General features: G+C 34.1%; 1 protein-coding gene and 1 pseudogene across 2 annotated transcripts; one reads left to right on the forward strand and one right to left on the reverse strand.

Annotated features, from left to right (window-relative positions):
- The first annotated feature begins 980 nt into the window (after positions 1-980).
- On the forward strand, positions 981-13,431 carry LOC120345711 (uncharacterized). The gene is made up of 14 exons (XM_039415256.2): positions 981-1,325; positions 2,017-2,186; positions 2,678-2,783; positions 3,700-3,800; positions 5,749-5,865; positions 6,428-6,569; positions 6,777-6,914; positions 7,760-7,915; positions 8,330-8,456; positions 8,948-9,074; positions 9,454-9,511; positions 10,422-10,652; positions 11,021-11,222; positions 11,910-13,431. The coding sequence occupies exons 1-14, from the start codon at positions 1,106-1,108 to the stop codon at positions 12,172-12,174; spliced, it is 2,160 nt and encodes a 719-aa protein (XP_039271190.2). The 5' UTR covers positions 981-1,105; the 3' UTR covers positions 12,175-13,431.
- An 11-nt stretch (positions 13,432-13,442) lies between these two features.
- On the reverse strand, positions 13,443-17,309 carry LOC120345861 (uncharacterized; annotated as a pseudogene). The gene is made up of 5 exons (XR_013477648.1): positions 16,838-17,309; positions 16,362-16,525; positions 15,542-15,706; positions 14,436-14,536; positions 13,443-14,240 (listed from the first exon to the last, which is right to left on the reverse strand). The product of XR_013477648.1 is annotated as an uncharacterized LOC120345861 (transcript).
- Positions 17,310-19,883: the final 2,574 nt, after the last annotated feature.

The raw sequence follows: 19,883 nt of genomic DNA on the forward strand, positions 1-19,883 counted from the left end.
AAAACTCATAGTACAGTAGTGTAGTACTTTGTACAAAGGTACCAACTGACAAGACCCTATGGGGAAATTGCTGTGGCCTGTGAACATTTTCATTATTGTTTCGTCGTTTATAATTCGAGCTATATTTGGAAAAATCTTATTTTTGATCGTGATAGCCTATGCGTATTCAATTAAAGGCCGAATGCCGAAAAATTTGATCAAATTGCGGGGCAGCAGCCAGCCTTTTGACAAAAATAGCTTGAGATTAGGTGATTTATTTTTAAGTGGTCGCCGAATATTTATATTCACCTCAGTGCTCACTTGCATGATATTCATTTTCATAAACTCAGCTGTCGTGCTATACATATATATATATATATTACACAATTAGTAGTGAACGCGGCCTAATGGTAATTCTGATCAATATTATTTCCTAACCGTAAGTTAATATAGTTTCAGTAATATTTTGGTTGTACTATTTCTAACAAATCGGAAGGTTTAGAAGAAGTTGTAGATATCTGCGTATATGTTCGACTGTTGGATTTTTCGTGAATGAATTGCACGTTTTGCTCACTCAGTCGGGAATTTATACGGGACATGGTGTCATAAAATAAGCGATTATCATCGTATATTCTTATTACAAATTATAATTTTCTCGCGGATTCCATAACTCGTCTAGGCCACCTCATTCATTGGTAATATTCCCAACCTGAAATATTCTGATTTGAGTCTATTGATCCTTTCGTAATATTTTCACTAGCACATATTCGCTGAATAGAGCAATAACTCCTTTCTTCTGTTCTTCACCTCATTTCCGACCAGCGAGCGACCTTGTCATTTCCATACGGCATATAATCCTAATCGATATCTAGCGTATGTTTGGAATGCAATAAATGATATATATTTTTTATATGAGAGAGTATATGAATTTTAATCCTTTTATGTCGATAAGTGCTTTCATAAATTTGCCTCCCGTTGGATTTTGCAGAGAGGAGCTACTAAAACCGTCGTCAATATGGAAGTATACCGAACATATTTCCTTCAGTCTAATCTATTTATTCCGTTATTTAATAGTTTATATCTATAACACGCTCATAAAAATAGGAAGTGCAATTTGGAATAGAATATGCCATCAAAACCAAACAATCTCTCTTCTGAGAGTCATGCTAATGACACAACCCTGGAGTTGATGATTCCGGACGGCTTCAGCGATCAAAGACTAACGCAACCTGGACAACTGCTCAAGTTTGAGCATTTAAATTTATCGTTAAAAGGAAAAAAAATTCTTCAAGATGTCAGCGGATGCGCCCACCCAGGAAAAGTGTTTGCAGTTATGGGGCCAAGTGGTAAGAAACCGATTTTTTGGGCATTATCTTTTTTTTCCCTTAAATCAACGACCTCATTATATAGAAATTTCTTGAAAATGTAATTGGTCATTGGTCATATATAAGGTGTCGTACTTGTATTGGTAGAAAACAAATATCTCTCATCAAATTTTGGTTCCCCACAGTGTGTGAACCAATATGGTGGACACCGGAACGTAGTATGTGTACCAGGTTAGGGTTAAATACTACGGGAGTCACTTGGCTAGTCCCCGAACTCATAATAGAACTAAAATAAGGAAAAATGAAATTATGGCCTAACCCTAACCTGGTTTACATACTACGGGAGCTCCCAAATTTCTGTTCATTACAAATGTTATATAAGGTATTACGTAACTGATATTATATTTGGTTAAATAAGAGATAACAGATTTATAGAATTAAAACATTATTAGCACTCAAACCAAGGTAATTAAATATAAGCCATTCGGAAATTATGTTTATCAGTTGGCCGTTTATACATATTATTATGTTATTTATCCAGTTCATTATTATTATGTACATGGTGATAAATGCAACTCTGAAGAGGTCTTTACATATCTTTACATAGGCCTACGCATTATGTACATATTAAGATACAGTTCTCCCTTTGAGTGCCATAAAACATACTTTTTCATTTTTTTTGTCATTATGTTATTCACTTTTTATGCAACAGGTTCTGGCAAAACTACGTTGCTAAACATCATTGGAGGTCGAATACACCAGAATAGTGGAAAGGCGTGGATTGGTGGACAACCTTTAACAAAACAAACTAGACGAAAAATAAGTTATGTTTTACAAAATGACATTTTTTTCGCGAATTTAACATTGGGGCAAACTTTGATGGTGAGTGCGGTCACTTAACAAATATACTCAAATATGTTGCAAGTTCTGTAGGTTAATTGTATTATTTTTTTGTGAAATGCTCCATTCCCAAGCAGTTACAACTCATGTTTAGAATGTATTTCATGTTCATGCTGAAGCTATCGATTTTTATGAATGATATGTATCAAACATCTCACAAATGTGTTCCAATCGTGCTCTCCACGCAACAATAACCACAAAAGCCTGGTCTAGCTTGCAAATATGCTACGATTCACTCGATTATAAATTCGAGTGAAGAGGAAATTATCTCAAAATTTAAATCTCTGGTATTCCCAATGGACGAAACATATTTTATCTTTCGTCTGCGCACTACAGAGCTTAGAAATATTACTTGTCCATGTAGGGGCCGACGAAGTTACAACCATTGCTGTTGATTTTGTTTGCTATTCTCTTGAGAGTATGTTACCTTAATAAAATTTAAATATTTACATTAAAATCCCCGTTTTATTTAGTTTTCAGCTGAATTGCGACTTTCTGAAAAATGGCCCCGGAAAGTTAAAGAAGGTATTGTGAAAGAAATTGTGGACCAACTGGAAATTGATAATTGCATGAACACAAGTGAGTTCCTCTGTTACAAGACTGTTGTTGTATCACATTATTTCTTGCTGGCGCATATTATACCGCATTCTGACTATTTTTATGTTAGGCTCAGTTCTAAATGAGTTAGCATGTAGAGCTGTCAAGTTACTGGTGCGCTTAACTGCTTCGAATTGCATATATGAATGATTGCTTCAAACAGGTGGTTATATCTTAATTCGGACTCGCAATCGCTTCCATAATATTGATCTATAAATTCAATTAAATGTGATACCATTGAGCGAATAAACGTTTGTTGAGTTTCTGACAATCGAATTTTTTTGAAGAATCCTGGCTGCGAAAATTCTTAGTCTAATGACTTAATTCAGAGCATCGAAACCATTCGTTGCTGAACATAGATAATTCTGGGGTTGCGATTCCATCTTCTGCATCGTTATTTTATCAAACGATACTACGTAACGAGTGAAGTAACTGTACGGTAGTCAGTTACGAATTTGAATTATAAACATATGTCGAAGGCAAAAGGTGACTCGTTATCATACGGGTGTTGTGAAAAAGATTGCAATACCCATAGTATTGCACAGTTTCAAAAAACTGAGTACATCAAGATGTGTGTTATTAATGTTGTTTTTTCCTAATGTTTGTATTCGCGTACTATTGTACATTTTTGCTTTTGAGCTTTTGTAATTACGCATTGTGATTTGTGATTGGATAAAATAAGTCACTTGAACTGCGAAAGTACAACTCATGTCTTCAAATAATGATTTAGGCCAATTTGGGAACCCCTGCACTAATCGAATGATCAAAATTACATTGCGAAATAATTTTTTTCATGTTAATACGGAACACTTTACCTACATCATATTTTCGAGCAAATAAATTTTGAAATTTTAATTAAAATTTAGTGAATAACATCTGAGCAATTTCTTTTTTACAGTCATCGGCAACAATATGATTCGGGGTTTATCAGGAGGGGAAAAGAAAAGGGCAAACATTGCAAACGAATTGTTGACAGATCCTGCTGTTTTATTGCTCGATGTAAGTTAATAAAATTTTTATAATTTCCCCCCAAAAAAAACACAAATATGAAGGTGATTCTCGTAAAATCAATGTAACAAAATTTCAATGAAAGTTTAAATTTGATTTCATTTTATGTTCAAAATTTGACCAATTTTTCTGTTTAAAGATTGATAGAACGGTATCCAGGTATACCGGGTTAAATATAAAAAACCAAGTAGAAGATTTTAAGCTTTTTCTGCCTTCGTCTCATTGTGATGAACCTCTCTTCTTCAGAAAAAACAATTATCTATGATTCTATAACTATAACTAAATTATATCATCCTGCAGTTGCACCAATGTTATTCACAGTATATTGTATATGAGTTAACACCGAGTCTGAATCGATTACAAAATGTATGTTGCACGATGGAGCGATAAATTCCGATAAATTCCGACTAATCCCGAAATCCCTACAAACGCAACTCAGGAATCAACATACTTAATAAAGTCTTTTAAAAATTTGTCACCAGTAGTAATACTCTGGAATAAGCCAAATTAAATGAAACTAATCCGTCACAAGTTTTAAGCCTCAAAATCCTAAAAATTGTTTGTTTGAAAAGAATTATGTATGGCTCGAGATGTTATATTCTTTATAGATTTGTCTTATCCTTTTCCTAATTTCACTCAATTTAATTACCTACTTAATGCAAGCTAATTTCGTATCAGATTGTATATTGTTCCATTAATTAAAATTTGCTCAACAAAGGTATTTCGAAATTGCCACAATTAAAAAATATTAATAATCGAATATTAAAAATGGCTTATGTAAAAAAAAGAATGCTATAGATAGACGAATGTGGGTTATGACGAATTGTGGCGGATTTCCGTCAATATTAGTTAATAACGATACATTGGCGAAAATTTTCGAATATCCATACACAGTAATAACAATAATTTGCGATAAAATAATATACGAGCGACTAAATTTTATCAATGATGTACATCATAACGAAAAGTATTTTTAAATAAAGTATAGTGTTGGTAAAGTACATATGTGATTCACCGGGGCATATTGGGCATATTTAGAGGCACTGCTTGTTATCCCAAAATGTATTCTGAATGTTATCGGAAATCGAGTGACAAATTAAAACAAGTTCGGACAGGTGTTCGTTTTGAAAAATGCATTTCCTAATAAACTTGCATAACAAATCCAGTATTTATATTTTGTTCATAACAACTGGACGATGGTTATTCTTCTTTGGAGATATATTCAATAAAAAGACTTTTAATGAAAATTGAATATGACTGGCGGTATATTGCGTCGTTAAAATTCATATACTAGACACAGTTTATGTAATAAAAAATGAAATGTTTAGGTAATATCAGTGATTATGAAGAACCTTTGTATAAATTAGTGATTCAGAGACTGTGTATTTTATAAAGTCAATTTCAACAGCTTACATTACCATTGTCTTGCCACAAAAATGTTACAATAACATGCAGAAGAAAATTAATTATGAAATTCAAAATTTGACGACAGCAGCATTGAATCATGGTTTACGATAGTAAATTTTAAACAATTTGTTAGCGTACCGCCACCGCCGGTTGATGGCACCGGTCGGGTATGAGTATAACTTTTCACTTTCGATAAATTTGCAGGAAATATCTCTGAAATGTAGATTTCAGTTGGAAATAAAACCGGTCAGGAAAACATTCAAATTTCCTAACGAAAACAGTTTGGGTTTAATAAGTTAAATGATCAGTAAAATTGGATTTGAAAGCTTGAATTTTACGTAATATCATAAATCCGGGTTTTTATGATACTGAAGAATCATCTCAATATCGAACATTGCAACTATTTTAAAGTAAACAATAAAATGGGTAAAATGTTGATAGGTTCAAGAAAATTCTAACCTAAAATCAGTTATACTTAGGCCTATTGCACTAGCCTGGAAATAGTCTAACATCGTTCGTTTTTGCGACACAGGAACCGACGTCTGGTTTGGATAGTGCGACAGCTTACGGACTTATTAGGACGCTGAAACAGTATGCTGTTAAAACTAACAAAACCGTATTGATGACAGTTCATCAACCTTCTTCACAGGTATTTTTGGAATAGCAGTAATTTAGACTTTCTCGAATACTTCACTCGTAGACCCTTCAACTCATTTCTTATACCTGTTATTGGAGTAGATTACCATAGCTTTCAATTTAAACAAAATTTGATACAACTGATACTTGAATCTTATGTAGAAATTTGTATGTTCGGAATTGATTTTTGTTTTAAAAAATTATACCATTTTCGGGCAATTTTGTCATTCATGTCAAATTTCCTACATTTGATACAACTTTCTAGTCTCACATTATTCCAAATAAAAATACAAAGATGATTTTCCGTTTCTCCACCTAGCAAGTTAGTCGAGTTTCGACTATTGGTCACTACCCCAACCACATTGTACAAACAGGTTGGTTATTCACCGAACTGCGAAGATCAGGCTTTTCCCATTAGAATGCTGCGTATAATACTTTCCTTTGCAAAGCTTTATTAACCTACGTGTAGGGAGAGTTAATTACCTGATAGAAATGTGTAAGTGAAATGTTAATTTATTACTATTTTTCTCGCGATATGTGTAACATGCCATCATGGTTTTGTGTTAATTTACCAGATGTTTTTTCTCTTCGATACAATATTGTTGTTGACGGAAGGAAAGATAGCGTATTATGGTTCACCGAATGACGTACTTGATCATTTTGCCGAACTCGGTCATTCTTGTGACATTCCACATTATAACCCTGCCGATTTCATATGTAAGTAGTTTATAGTTAACGTTGGAAATTGTATATGAATTAACTGTATTTTGTGAAGTAAAATTAAAGCTATACAAATCCTATTGGTCTCTTTTTCTCACGAATGAGTTATATATGACCGTTCTGTATACTTGCAAGTTGCAACACTCTCACTCCATACTCTAATGCAGAATAAACCATAACTTTTTAATTGAATTGTCGTTTCAGTGGATATGACGAAATTGGAAGCTGATGAGATTGATAGCATAATATCATCGTCCAACAAACTTCGTCTCACAAATCAAGACTGCCCAATCCGCCGAAGTACGTTTACAGGGAAACCACTCAGCAAATCAGCAATTGAAGGTATAGCTGTAACTTTCAAAACATTACATTATATCTTGCACGCCATATGATGTTACTGTGGCTTACAATCCCCACTTATCTTCATGCTGTAAACGGAATGTGCTTAAACAACTCATGCATGAATAACTGATTTGTCATCTCAGATGAATACTACCTGTGTTTGGAATATGTGCAGAGATGCATTGGCATTTAATTTGGTATTATGTTTAGTAATCACGAATCGTGAATACAGTCAGCACGCCAGTGAATACAGTCAGCGAAGTCATGGCTTCCATATACCGTCCTTATTTTCAAAATTTAGAAGAAAATTTTTTCCATGCTTAAACGGTTTGTCCTAATGTTTATAAGCCTTGTCTTTATTGTTTCACTATTTTCATCACTGAGAGATAAATAGGGCTTATATTTATATGCTAAAAGAAGGTGTTATACTAGGGGTTTTCATGCTGGATGTTGTTAATGTTCTCCCGTTCTGGGCCGATGCTTTTTAGTATTGTTTTTCATCTGAGAATTGCACTTTCTTTCCTCTTTACTTTGAGTAATTATGTAACGTGAAATACCAAAATGACGCTTATACAGAAAGTGAATCTAAAAATTGCAACTGCGAAGTAATGTTCAGAACAACATGAAGTCATTGAAGCAAATCGTCTGTGGGGCTTATTATACCTAAATGTAAATGGGGCACCTCATTTTTGTCGCCGCCTTTATTTCGGTTTCAAAACATGAAAGCCTTGAATATATTGCTGACGAATTTATTAAAATGATTTTATAAATTTTTATTGCTTTCTTGGTACTGAAAAAATAAATTCAGATATGTTTTATGAATGATCATACTTTTTTATATTCAGATGTAGAACGAGAGAAACAAGGTGATACATCGAACGAAATAGAAATAACCACAAAGGAAAGCAGTGCAATGCTCATCACCAACGAGGAAAAAATTGGAAACGGGAGTCTCAATGGATCATTGAGAAATAGCAGTCGTCAAGATTATATTATGGGAGGTAGGATCAAGAGCAACCCGTTTTTTAAAACGATAATTACACAGAAGCAAGAATAAATATTTTGAGTCAGTTCCAAGTACAAACTGTGATAAAATTTGCGTGTTTATTCCAATAACCGAAATTTGTACAAGTTTGCTAGATGTTTTTAATTAACATTATCCCTTTCATAGAAGTTTGCTTAAAATAATATCTCTCGCACTAAATCAAAAATCTTTTCATTAACCGCAACTCATCGATCAATCGTAAGGAGATTTGTAAAATATTTAAATTATGTCATATATAAGGAAATGATTGAATCAATTTTGAAATCTTACCATTCGAAACGCGAAACAAGATTAACCTTTCGTCTACCTACATGGTTATTTGTTCTTGTGTGGTTTTTATTTTCTATGTTTTTTTACGTTAATCTCACAGACAGTGAATCGTCAGAATCAGGCAGCATGGAAACAGACGAAATCGAATCACGTAAACGCCATACGTGGGCTACTTCTTTTTGGAAGCAACTGCGTGTTCTAACTCAACGAAGTTTTATCCAAGGAAAGTGCGTATTCAATTCGTTTAAGAAAATGCATGACAGACGTGGTTTTAGGTCCTATTTATTTTATTCAACATGGGCAATTTGATTTTGCAAACAATATGGGTTTATCAGTGGGATGAAATTTAAATAAATCATTAAATGCCATTAAAAGATTAAGTGAATACCATTTGATGTTTTATGCCAATATTTGTTACATCGAGCTTACAAAATTTCCCCCGTTTTGATATATATTTTATCGTTTGAACTCACATTGACACTGACTGCATACTGTCTTGAGCTGTTTTAAACAATTCTAAATTTTCATTTTACCATTGTATGCTTTGATATCGAGACCCTTCAGTAAGATTTATTTATACATCTGACTTTGCACAGAGTAGTGTTTTTAATGTATTATTCAAAAACAACTTTGTGAACAGCACAAATCGAGCTTTTGTTGAACTAAGTTTTAATAACTTTTCACAAAATTGTCTAAAATAATATGTTTTTTTACATAGAGCTCGATACTTTTCAAAGTTGAAGTTTATCAAATGTATTGGTGTCGCATTGATTGCTGGACTGATGTGGTTTCAAATTGGAGTTGGATTCCCAACAGAAGACAAAATCAGAGACATAACGGCCCTGGTAAGTTTGCGGATCACCATTGTTTTCGAATATTCGAATATCTTGTTTTAGGTACTCCTTATATGCCACATTTCACATCGTTGAAACTATTAGTCTAGGATATGATTTTTATAGGTATTCAGGAGAGAAGAAAGAGAATACGATGCCTAAATCATAACCATGGTTACCAGCTGGGCTGGGACTATTTAGGCCGTTATATACCCCAAATAAATATAGCCGTAACCATTTACTGGAACATGAAACACTAATTATTTTGTAATCAACCCTCCCAAAATATTCACCCTGGAACGGTGTTTGAACTTTTTAAATCCAGAAAGAGTGCTTGTCAACAGGTGCAAAATGTGTGGTTATATTTAATCATCTTTTTTATTCTTTTCAGTATTTCTTCTCAACACTCTACAGCAGCTTTGATCCTTTATTTGATGTTTTACAATTGTGTAAGTATCCAAAAGAAAATTCCTAACTACTAAGTTTTTATAAGATAATTTGCTCATACTTGGAAGCACAGGAAAGTGACTGATCTCTTAGTAAAGTAGTGATGAATGTAGTGACAAGAAAACCTGAGACTATAAGAATTATAGCGATTATAGTCATTCTTTTCTTTCATCAGATCAGGATTCTAAAAGCTTGTAATTTGTCAAGTCTCGTAGTCTTTCTGCATCGATCAGCAAAATATTACGTTGATTGTTTACGATTGCTCCGCGTACAAGTTGGCTTGTCTTTTGTTTCTGAACAAAACTACAGAAAACTATTTTGGAATCCCTACTCACCAATACGCACGTACACATGTTGTTACGATTCCTTTTCAGATGTAAATTTAGGCACAAAATCACGTTTGACATGCGATAATGCCTAAAGCGTTTATAAATTGTGGTAAAATCACCGAAACTTTGTACGCAAGACCTCTAACTGTATCCAATATTCGTGGAATCTATCCACATTTCTACCTCACCAATTAAAATAGAGTATACGTCATTGAACGTACCGTTGGTTGCCAAAGCCTCTTGGTGAATGAGTAACATTAGGAAATAACTATAAAAGGTATTGGTTTGAAGGTGTCTCAGTTTCGAAGTGAGCCATTTTTTTAGAATTTATCCAATGATTTTATGATGTTATAATATGCTACCAAGGATTTAATAGGCATTCGAAGCTAAGCAGAAAGATTTTTTTCTGGAAATCCAATGTTGGAAAGAACTGTTTTGTGACTTTTTTTTTCTCTTTGCAGACTTTTTCACAACTGCAAGGCAAGGTTGTTAAATACATTAAAATTACGATAAAACGTACTTAGATACATTATGCCAACACATTCTAGCAATTGATTTGATAATCAATATTTTTACCTTCCAGTTCCGAGTGAACGTACTGTGATAAATAAGGAAAGGATGGCGGGATCGTATCGTCTATCAGCATATTATTTAGCTAAGCTAGCGAGTGAATTGCCATTAACTCTGATGCTGCCGACCATATACACCACTATAACATATTGGATGGCCGGATTGAACGGTTTAAATCACCCATGGACATTTTTTGGATATTTAGTTGTGATATTAACGCAGGCATTGGCGGCACAGTCACTAGGTGAGCACACAATATTTTGTTAATTAGTTAGGATGCTGGAACAACACAAACCAACTATATCACACAGCGGGTTCAAAGTCTAAATTGACATCTTTAAACCTTTAAACCTGAATTTGAAGAAATCAGCTGCGATTCGAAATAAAACATATGTTCAAGACTCATTCATACTTGTCTTACTCAGTGTATTAGTCAGAGGGGTTGGATAAATCTTTGCTTCAATTTCGGGTTTATAACAATTGTTCCTGTTTTGCCTGGCGTAGCCATGTACTGAATCGAATTTACCGAAAAAATCTTAATTAGGTATACTGAACACTATAATTTAATTAAAATTGGATATAATTTTACTCTTCTTTATACATATATTCTAGGATTGTTCATTAGTGCAGCAACGCTAGATTTTGATCACGGACTCGTGTTGGCGGTTCTAATGATGATGTCATTCTTATTAGTTGGCGGATTTTACGTTAAAAATCTTCCAACGTGGCTTACATGGTTCAAATATGTATCACCGATTACTCATGCGTGGTCTCTGGGATTATATTTGGAGTTTGATTCAGATAACAGAATTATGTAAGTGAAAGCATATTCTAATATTAGCAAAATAGGCGAATGTTTTATAGTTCCCTCTTTTCTCAATATCGGGAAGATAACGCTTTACAGGGGCCGGCACTTATCAACCAGATTTGAATTTAATTATCATTATCAGCTTTTCCTTTTGTTTTAAAATCTCCGTGAATACCGGTACTCAACGATCCATAATTTATTGATTTTGTTCCAAGCCTTAGTTACCTGCCTATGTAGCTAGTCCAATAGGTATACACATCCTATCTCAATACGGTACTTTAACATAGCCTATGTATTTTTATATTTTTCAATTAATATCAATCTGTATGTTACCAGTAATTCGGAATACGACCAAACGACTTTAACTCAGCATCACGGTACTTACCTTCCCATCAAAGTTATCCTCTGTGACGTTGGTCGCCTCCATGGTAACCACTTGTAACATTACACGATAAACCCTTATGCGGTGCATAATTTTGCAATATTTGTGCTGTATATTTGATGATGGATGCACTAACGTATATCTTACATAATTGTGAATAATATTTGCTCTGCACGAAATGCATTCATTGCGAAGTGCTTATGATATATAACAATAAAAAAATCTCCGTGTGTGCCGTATGTTGGTTTATTATAAGTAAAGTTTTTTTTTCATTTTACTTGACGTTTGAATAGAATTTTCCACTTTTACAGATGCGACCCAAAGCTAAGCTCATTCCAATCTTGCAAAAATCAGATGAGCAACGGCACAATATCGACATACGATAGCAACAGTACTGGTATTTTGATGACCGAACAGAACAGTACCTATTATGTTGCTTATCAAGAAATTTTGGAACAAAATCAAGTCTACGAACCAGCGTGGGTTGCCATTGTGTCATTACTTACAATAATGTGCGTTTTTAGACTTTTGGGATATATTTGTTTACGTTTGTTCCATAAACCTGTTATGAAATAGGATTATTCGGATTTACTAATTATTCTTGGGATGTTTTGTGAAAACCAAACTGAATTTCGATGTTACTGACACTGTAAATTTCATTCCCTCTCCAGTGTCAATATGTTGGAATTATCACCCTTTTCCAGCGTTATTAAGAGTATTTTACTAGAAGACCCCTGTGGTCGGTCGTTTTGTCTGTCTCTGTGTCTAGCTGTAGCGTCTAAACTACTGAGCCAATCTGGTTAAAATTTCTCACGTGGGTTATGCTGTCACCAGGTTTGTCCATGATACATATTTTGCTATTCCACCCCATAGCAATTTATGCCTGTCCCATCCCATGGGATTCCCATTGGAATACAAGTCAATAAAAAATTGTTAAATTTAGGTTTAGCGTCTACTAAATAGGACTGCATGTACGAAGAGACATGCAAAACAACAAAATTTACTGACTTTCTTAACTTTAAATTCATAACTATTATACATGTAGCCCTTTCACAAAGTATATTGTTAATGCTGAATACATTTTGCTCTTTATAACTAACAAGAGAGCTATGTTCAAATATATGGACACGAAGTCCATAACGAAGTGTTTTAGCATCATTTCCCCGAAAATCATCCGTTGATTCGTGTCCCACATGTCTCATGGGAAATACAAATGTGTGCTGTCCCATTCCCATGGGAATCCCGTTCCCACGGACAAGCCTGGCTGTCACCCTGGTAATGTGCGTTTCACCAAAAGTCCGGATTGGTGTTTCGTTTCCGTGTCATCAGCGAATAAATATTCTTTCAAACAAGCCATTTTTCATCTTGTTAATCCATAAACTGGGGAAGCCTTCGGAATTTCAGTGAACATGAATAATTATTGTGCTCAGATTGTGACTATCGTTGTCTGCCCATAGATATTTCATTTCTTAGAAATATTTTTCTCAACTTTTTCATTCATTGTCAAACTAAACAATTTTCATTGCCATGACCAAATTAAATAGCTTAGAAAATGAATATATAATCTGATCCAATAATCAGGAATGGATGCATTTGGATCTTCATTCTACTAATTTGAGTCCCGTTAAAGTTTGTTTTTATAACGTGCTGTTCAGTGTATTTTGTATAAGGATTTTACTTAATACTGTGTACACTGCCTTCTGTTAAGCATTATCTACTGCTACATTTTTCATTCCCCGAGTATTTATAAACACAAAAGGTGATTTCTCTTTATATTGCATTTCCAATTTCTTTTCAAATATCAGTGTTTATAATTAAACATTCTTTTATTGACTTCGACTTCCTTTATTTTATTCGTATCCAGTTTATCTGTGAACGTCGGCGCACACTTACGTCCATCATAGCAGATGATATCAAATATGTATTCTAAGACTTCCAGAACACCCACAATTTCATAATTTGATGCATCCACACGACATATAGTTTACACTGACAACTTCCCATTTTCACGATAACAGAATATTGATACCAAATTGTGCTTACAATTCCAACATTTTCAGGATTTTCGGGTAAGTAAATTACCGAACCCTTCATACCTACAATAATGCTCTTTTGTAAATTTCTCATCTACCATACATATGACTAGAAGATATGTGACAAAAGTGGTCGTTTTTAACTGAATATATTGAAGCAAGCATAGGCATAAACATATATATGCTCGGAATATCGGCCTATTAATTGGGGGACTTATTGTCAATAACTTCTGAAACGTCAACAAATGTTACAATCGATATGAAGCAGCGATAAAAGTTTGCCTACTTTTTATAATGTGTATAGAAAAGCTTTTTGTTTAAGCTTGATATCTCAGACCTACATGCGCATCGTTTAAAGCAGAAACTTTAGGAATTTTTATCTTTTTGCGTTATTCATTGTAGGGTAGATGCGGACACGAGCCTTGGTTCCTTGATCATTTCAAAATGTTTAGGCATTATAAATTTTTCCCAGACAGCGAGCTTCCATTCATTTGGCCAGATCCAGAAAAATCCGGATTGAAGTGCATGTATCCAATGTCCTGATGTTGTGCTGGTGTGTCCTAGTTGACGAAGGCAAGCAGATGCAAATGCTTCCGAGTCGATGATAATCTTGAGACGACGAATAAAAATGCTTATTCTATGATTTCTACATATAGAAGTAATTGCGTATAGCCTACACACTTACACAGACAGAAACCTACAAAAGTCTAAATTACATTGTGATATAACGGTACGTTTAGAAACATTTGACGAATGTGAACGAGTACGACCTATATGGTTGTAAGCGATGACATCACAACTTACCAAATTTCGTCCTTCTTCCCCGTCAGTTCTCTTTTTCTTAACGGCTAACGGCTGTGTCGCCATAATGTCAATTTTATCTCTGTATTCGTACGCTGCGGCCACTATGGAAAATAAAAATATAACAGTTCTAACAGAGAATGATTTGTACAGTTAAACGCAAAGAAAATTCTTCAGCAATATTAACATTGGGATCGAAATATTATTTTTTCTAGAATAAATAGTGGTGTTGATGGCGTGATATGCATATACGGCGAACTGTAGGCATATGCAGTCAATTCACCTGTCCATACACATATATAATATAATATATATATACATTTATAAGCAATGTCATATCTGTATTCGGCTAACTAATAATACATATGTATATATATAGCCATTCAGGTGATATATATATATATAATAGAGATGTACCGGTATCGCTTTTTTCGCGGACACCGATACTGTCGAAAAAGTGACGATACCAATAGGCAGATATTTCATTTTGCCGATGCTTCGATAATATATCATTTTCATCAACGTATATATATATATATATATATAATGTTCTTGACCGCACGTGACGGACGGTATAAAAATTTGGAGGAACATTCATTTCCTGACAGGAGAACGCGCAACCTCAGATCCGTATTCGTGATTCAATGTATAAGTGGTGTTTCACTACATAAGGGGTGAGCAAAGTTTTATTTTTCGAATGCAGCATTCAGGAAATCTTCATAAAAAGGGTTGCATGTGACGTCACAGTTGCTATTCCCATCTTCTGAATGATACTAGTGTCGAATTTCATGGCGGCAAATAATGTTGAACCGGAGATGAAAATAACATTGACATTATATTAACAGTTCATAGTTTAAATAAAGTTAAAATTACATGTATTATATATTACGTTACCGACCTCAGTGCCTGACTATAACAGTTAAATAATTGTTTAGATAGATATTGATTGTAAAAAGTAAATACCGTGTGCTTTCCCATTCCAGTCTACCATCTTAAACAGTTAAATCATTTTTGAGAGACACGAACACAAAAATCATATCTTTGAGCATTAGCTAGGCGTTGAAGGGATAAAAATTATTTATAGATTATTCAGAGTCACAAGAACTCACTTGTAAACTGCGTAATAAATGCTTTTGATCCCGACGACACTGCCATCCCCGGAATTGCTCTCGCTGCTAATGTTGATGATTGCACTTCGATGAAATCTCTGGACAAGTCTCGGAAGAAATTGTTGACACAATAACACGCAACCGAACGTATTTACAACAAGACACCTGGAAATATATTGGCAAACCTATTAAGTCCTGTTATTTGCATTCTTCACATGTTGTAGCTACAAAACGGTAAAACCTAAATAAAAGCGAACACTGACAAATTATCAAAATATAATAATTCTGCGCATCTTAAAAAATGGTGGGATATTATTAAATACTATACATACCACATTCGAAAAGTCATAAAAGGTATTTTTTTCGGTTTTGATACCTCATGATTGGTTAATAGCAATGCAAACTTATGAAGCCTTCGGCACGTAGTATTAGTATTTAGTACCAGTCGATTACACATACAGCAATTACCGTTTAATTACTGAACCACACAACCATTCTCTCCCTAATATATTAATATATCATCTATGATGTTATTATTATTCAACATTCCAGTCAGAAAGAATATACACCATGGAAATGTCATTACCACCTTCCACGTTATGTGCTGGTGATATATTGTAAGTACGAGGTCACAATCTACAAAACGACTAATGTTTGCTATGCTGGCGGTTATTATAGAAGCTTTTACGAAGCTATCAAAATAATATAATAAAACAATTTTTGTTTAAAATAGTAAAATTGTAGCGCTCTCCGGCGTGTTTTTAGAAAAAAATAAAATAAAATTGGAGCCCAATTTAACTCGTCGGCGTCTTTAACTCACTCTCTTATTTTTTCTGCTGACATTTGATGAAATTTTTCTGACAATCCGGCGCATCCGACCGCATTGACAACGATAGAAACATCTAAATCTTCAACTTGTCGCAATATGTCGTTGTAAAAGGGTAGAGAAAATGCTTTGCGGAAATCAGCCACAATTGTTCGGACCTATAAATATAGATACAATGTCGGATGTTGCTCATTTTATTAGACTTATGTAGATTAATTCAGAAACTTATAACTAATTCTGAAAACGTTTAGGATTTGTGCTTTTAATAGGCGTTCCAAGCCAAGGAAACAATTTATATTAGTGTCGATGGCTACCGGTATATATATTTTTTAGCAAATTCCCAATGTATATATATATATATCTAACAATATTTAATATTTTTATTCTCAGAATTATATTTTATGATGCATATATCGATCTATGGTATTGTTGTACTAAAATGAGAGAGCGGGTATATGTTTTTACTTCACCTTCACCATATGTTTCAACACTATTAAATCTCTCAGTCTGTGCATTTTTTCAATGTCTCTACCAACAAGAACAATATGAAAACCCCGTTTTGCGAGTTGCAGTGCAAATCCACTCCCTGTGGTGGACGTTGGTGCGGTAATTAGGGCCCATGTGTGTTGTCCATATCTCAGACCATGATCATAGCTTTCTCGTACAAAAAATTTTCGTAGAAATCCAACCAGTTTCAACGCTAAAATTGTAATTGCGATTGCTCCAACTGTGGATACAATCGAACTCAGTATAGTTTCAGCTTTGCTCATTATCACCCTTCAAATAAGAATAACGCAGTCTGTTGAGAAAAGAGGTAGGTTTTGAATTCATTTCCTATAGTGTTTTATTGAAAATAACATAATATAACATATATTCATTGAATAACAGAATCAATCGATGAAATAAAGAGAATTTGAGAGGTTTTGAATGACAATCACCGGATCCTTTAAATCACTAGATCGAATTCGAACAAGAATAAGATTGATTACTTTTTTCAAGAACTTCAGTCGTGTTAGATTCATTGCCTCTAAGGTCTATTTAAGCTATATCCCTGATCACGCTGACTGTTCTATCTTCTTGGTTAGCCCGCATATATTGGCGAGTGATGCACCACTACAATTGTTACCGTAATTCTTTCGGTACCTCTTGGAACTTCAATGGTTGCCGGTGCCTTTATTTCAAAACAAATATCGTTGATATTTAATTCAATAGTCTTGCTGCACACTTACACAAATATATTTCTGTAACGTTTCATCTGACCGATGTATCTTTGACTTATGAAATTGCAAATGACTTTGCTTTGAAATCACTTAGCATTCACCGTACTTAGAAAAAATGACATACGCTATGATAAAATTCTAAACCCATATTTTAAGCCTAGCTTGAAGTTGCCCGTTTGAATTATTCTATATGCTTGACTGGTACGACGACTCAAAAGGCATCAGCGAAAAGGCTGTTTAGAAAGCGAAGTATCTCTATTCCTACAAAGTTTCTAGGTAAATTTTATTTTTTCCAAAACCTATCATCATTTGTTGTACCTTGACTGAATACTCAGCATACAACTACGAAACTACGACCTCATACATAAAATGCTCTGAAAAGAAGTGAATATCGCAAACTGTAAACCCTCATTGTCAATATTTACATTACTCCATATTATATTGTCACCGCACCGCGTAACTCGATCGTAAATTCATATGATCGGGAAATGTGTAGTAAAACTGATAGCGCTATCGCGAGTTAATCATTCAGGATTAAGTTCGACTTTCGGTAAACTTCACCATTGACAAAATAAGTAATTCGATGTTATATGTATATCATAATTAATAATAATATTTATATTAAGATTTGCATTGAGGGGCTTATTTCATGTTTATAAGCAAATCCCTTCTTTGGTCTCATAACAACGGAGTATCACATGTCTGTAAAATGTGTGTTTAATTAATCTTATAGTTACAAGTATACTTCACTGTTCACGCTGAATGCATAAACTAGGTTTTAATGTATGTAACGCTATGTATATATGAAGGTTACTTTACTATGCCGCGTAACAATTTAGTGAATTTGCTTTTTAAAGCCAGCTAAAACGATGAGTTATCGGATAATATATACATCGGAATATCGTTTCGTCAACGTAATCCGTAAAATTTTCAAGTTTTTCCTATTCAGCAAAAACCCATGTTCATTTCGTACATATGTTGTTTGTTTTATTAGAACAATCATTGTTCCAGAAACATATACTGGTATATCAAGTTACTGTTAATATGTACATCTAGCATAAAGGATGTATAGTGTAGTCCATTTTATGCCACCCATACAATATTTTTGACTGCGATTTGGGTAATGTTCTATAACCACCACCACCTTAACTTCATTAGTATCAAACATTTTTAAAAATTTGAGTCGAAGATTTCGACAGCTCGAGAAGTAACTATACGCGTCCATTATATGTATATATAAGTATACCAATGAATATTTCAGTCTCTGGCCTCAAAGACATGAGCCAATGCACTGATATAATCACGACCACAGCATGTTCAAATGAAGTAGTTCGATTGCTTTAGTGTTTGTAAAAACATGCAGATCACAGATAGGGATAAACAAAGGGCTAACGATATGTTTGTTACTGACTCCTTAAGATTTCACAAGTGCATGTTTGCCTGCTCCTCTTTGACACTGCAACCCATACGGTAACTTGTATTTTCGAACTCAGTACTCTGGTCTGAATACAAAGATTTACATGAAATATGAATACGTTTTAATAAAAAACAGTTCTATGGAAGAGTTGGCTTCACTGCCATTTAAACTGTTGATAGCAATAAAGAAAAGACTGTTTCGATTTAAAAGTGCGACTTTCAAAATAAATTGATTTAACATAACTTCATATTGATATCTTGCAAGGATTACGTTAACAGGAAGATTTCAGATCGTCAATCTATGAGAAAAAATTCATAGTGCTCGATTAGAATGAATGATACCCGATGCAACCGTAATTTTGAAACAATTTCATTAAAGCAGTATTTCATAAATCAGCAGTTTGTCATCAACGCGGCCTGTTCAAGCCGCCCATCTGAGTTTCCGGTAACAAAATCATCATTGACGCTATTTCCCTGGATGTATGCGTAATTTTGTATTTAGTGTGAGGTAGATTGGCTACAATTCAGTTGACCATATGAGGTATGTTTTGAAAATGGCGTTGATTTGCTCGTGCTGAATTCTGATGAACTTGGTCATATCGGTATTCGATATCGGTATCGGTGTGTCAGTACCTTTTATCCAGGTATTCAGCTATTAACTTTTTGCATAGTTAGAGAAGGTTTTCGTTAAAAGTATACATGTTATATGTCACTAACAGAATCACCTAACAAGGGGAAATAGATGGACTGGGTTCCAAGAGTTGTAACTCGACAGGAATCTATAACAAGAATGATTATTGGTTGTTTCTACACAGAACTCCGATCATATTTTTTTTATCTAGAACACAGATGTGTATTTTACTATTTTATGTTTTTCATT

The sequence above is a fragment of the Styela clava genome, chromosome 8 (assembly GCF_964204865.1).
Source record: "Styela clava chromosome 8, kaStyClav1.hap1.2, whole genome shotgun sequence".
NCBI lineage: Eukaryota > Metazoa > Chordata > Ascidiacea > Stolidobranchia > Styelidae > Styela > Styela clava.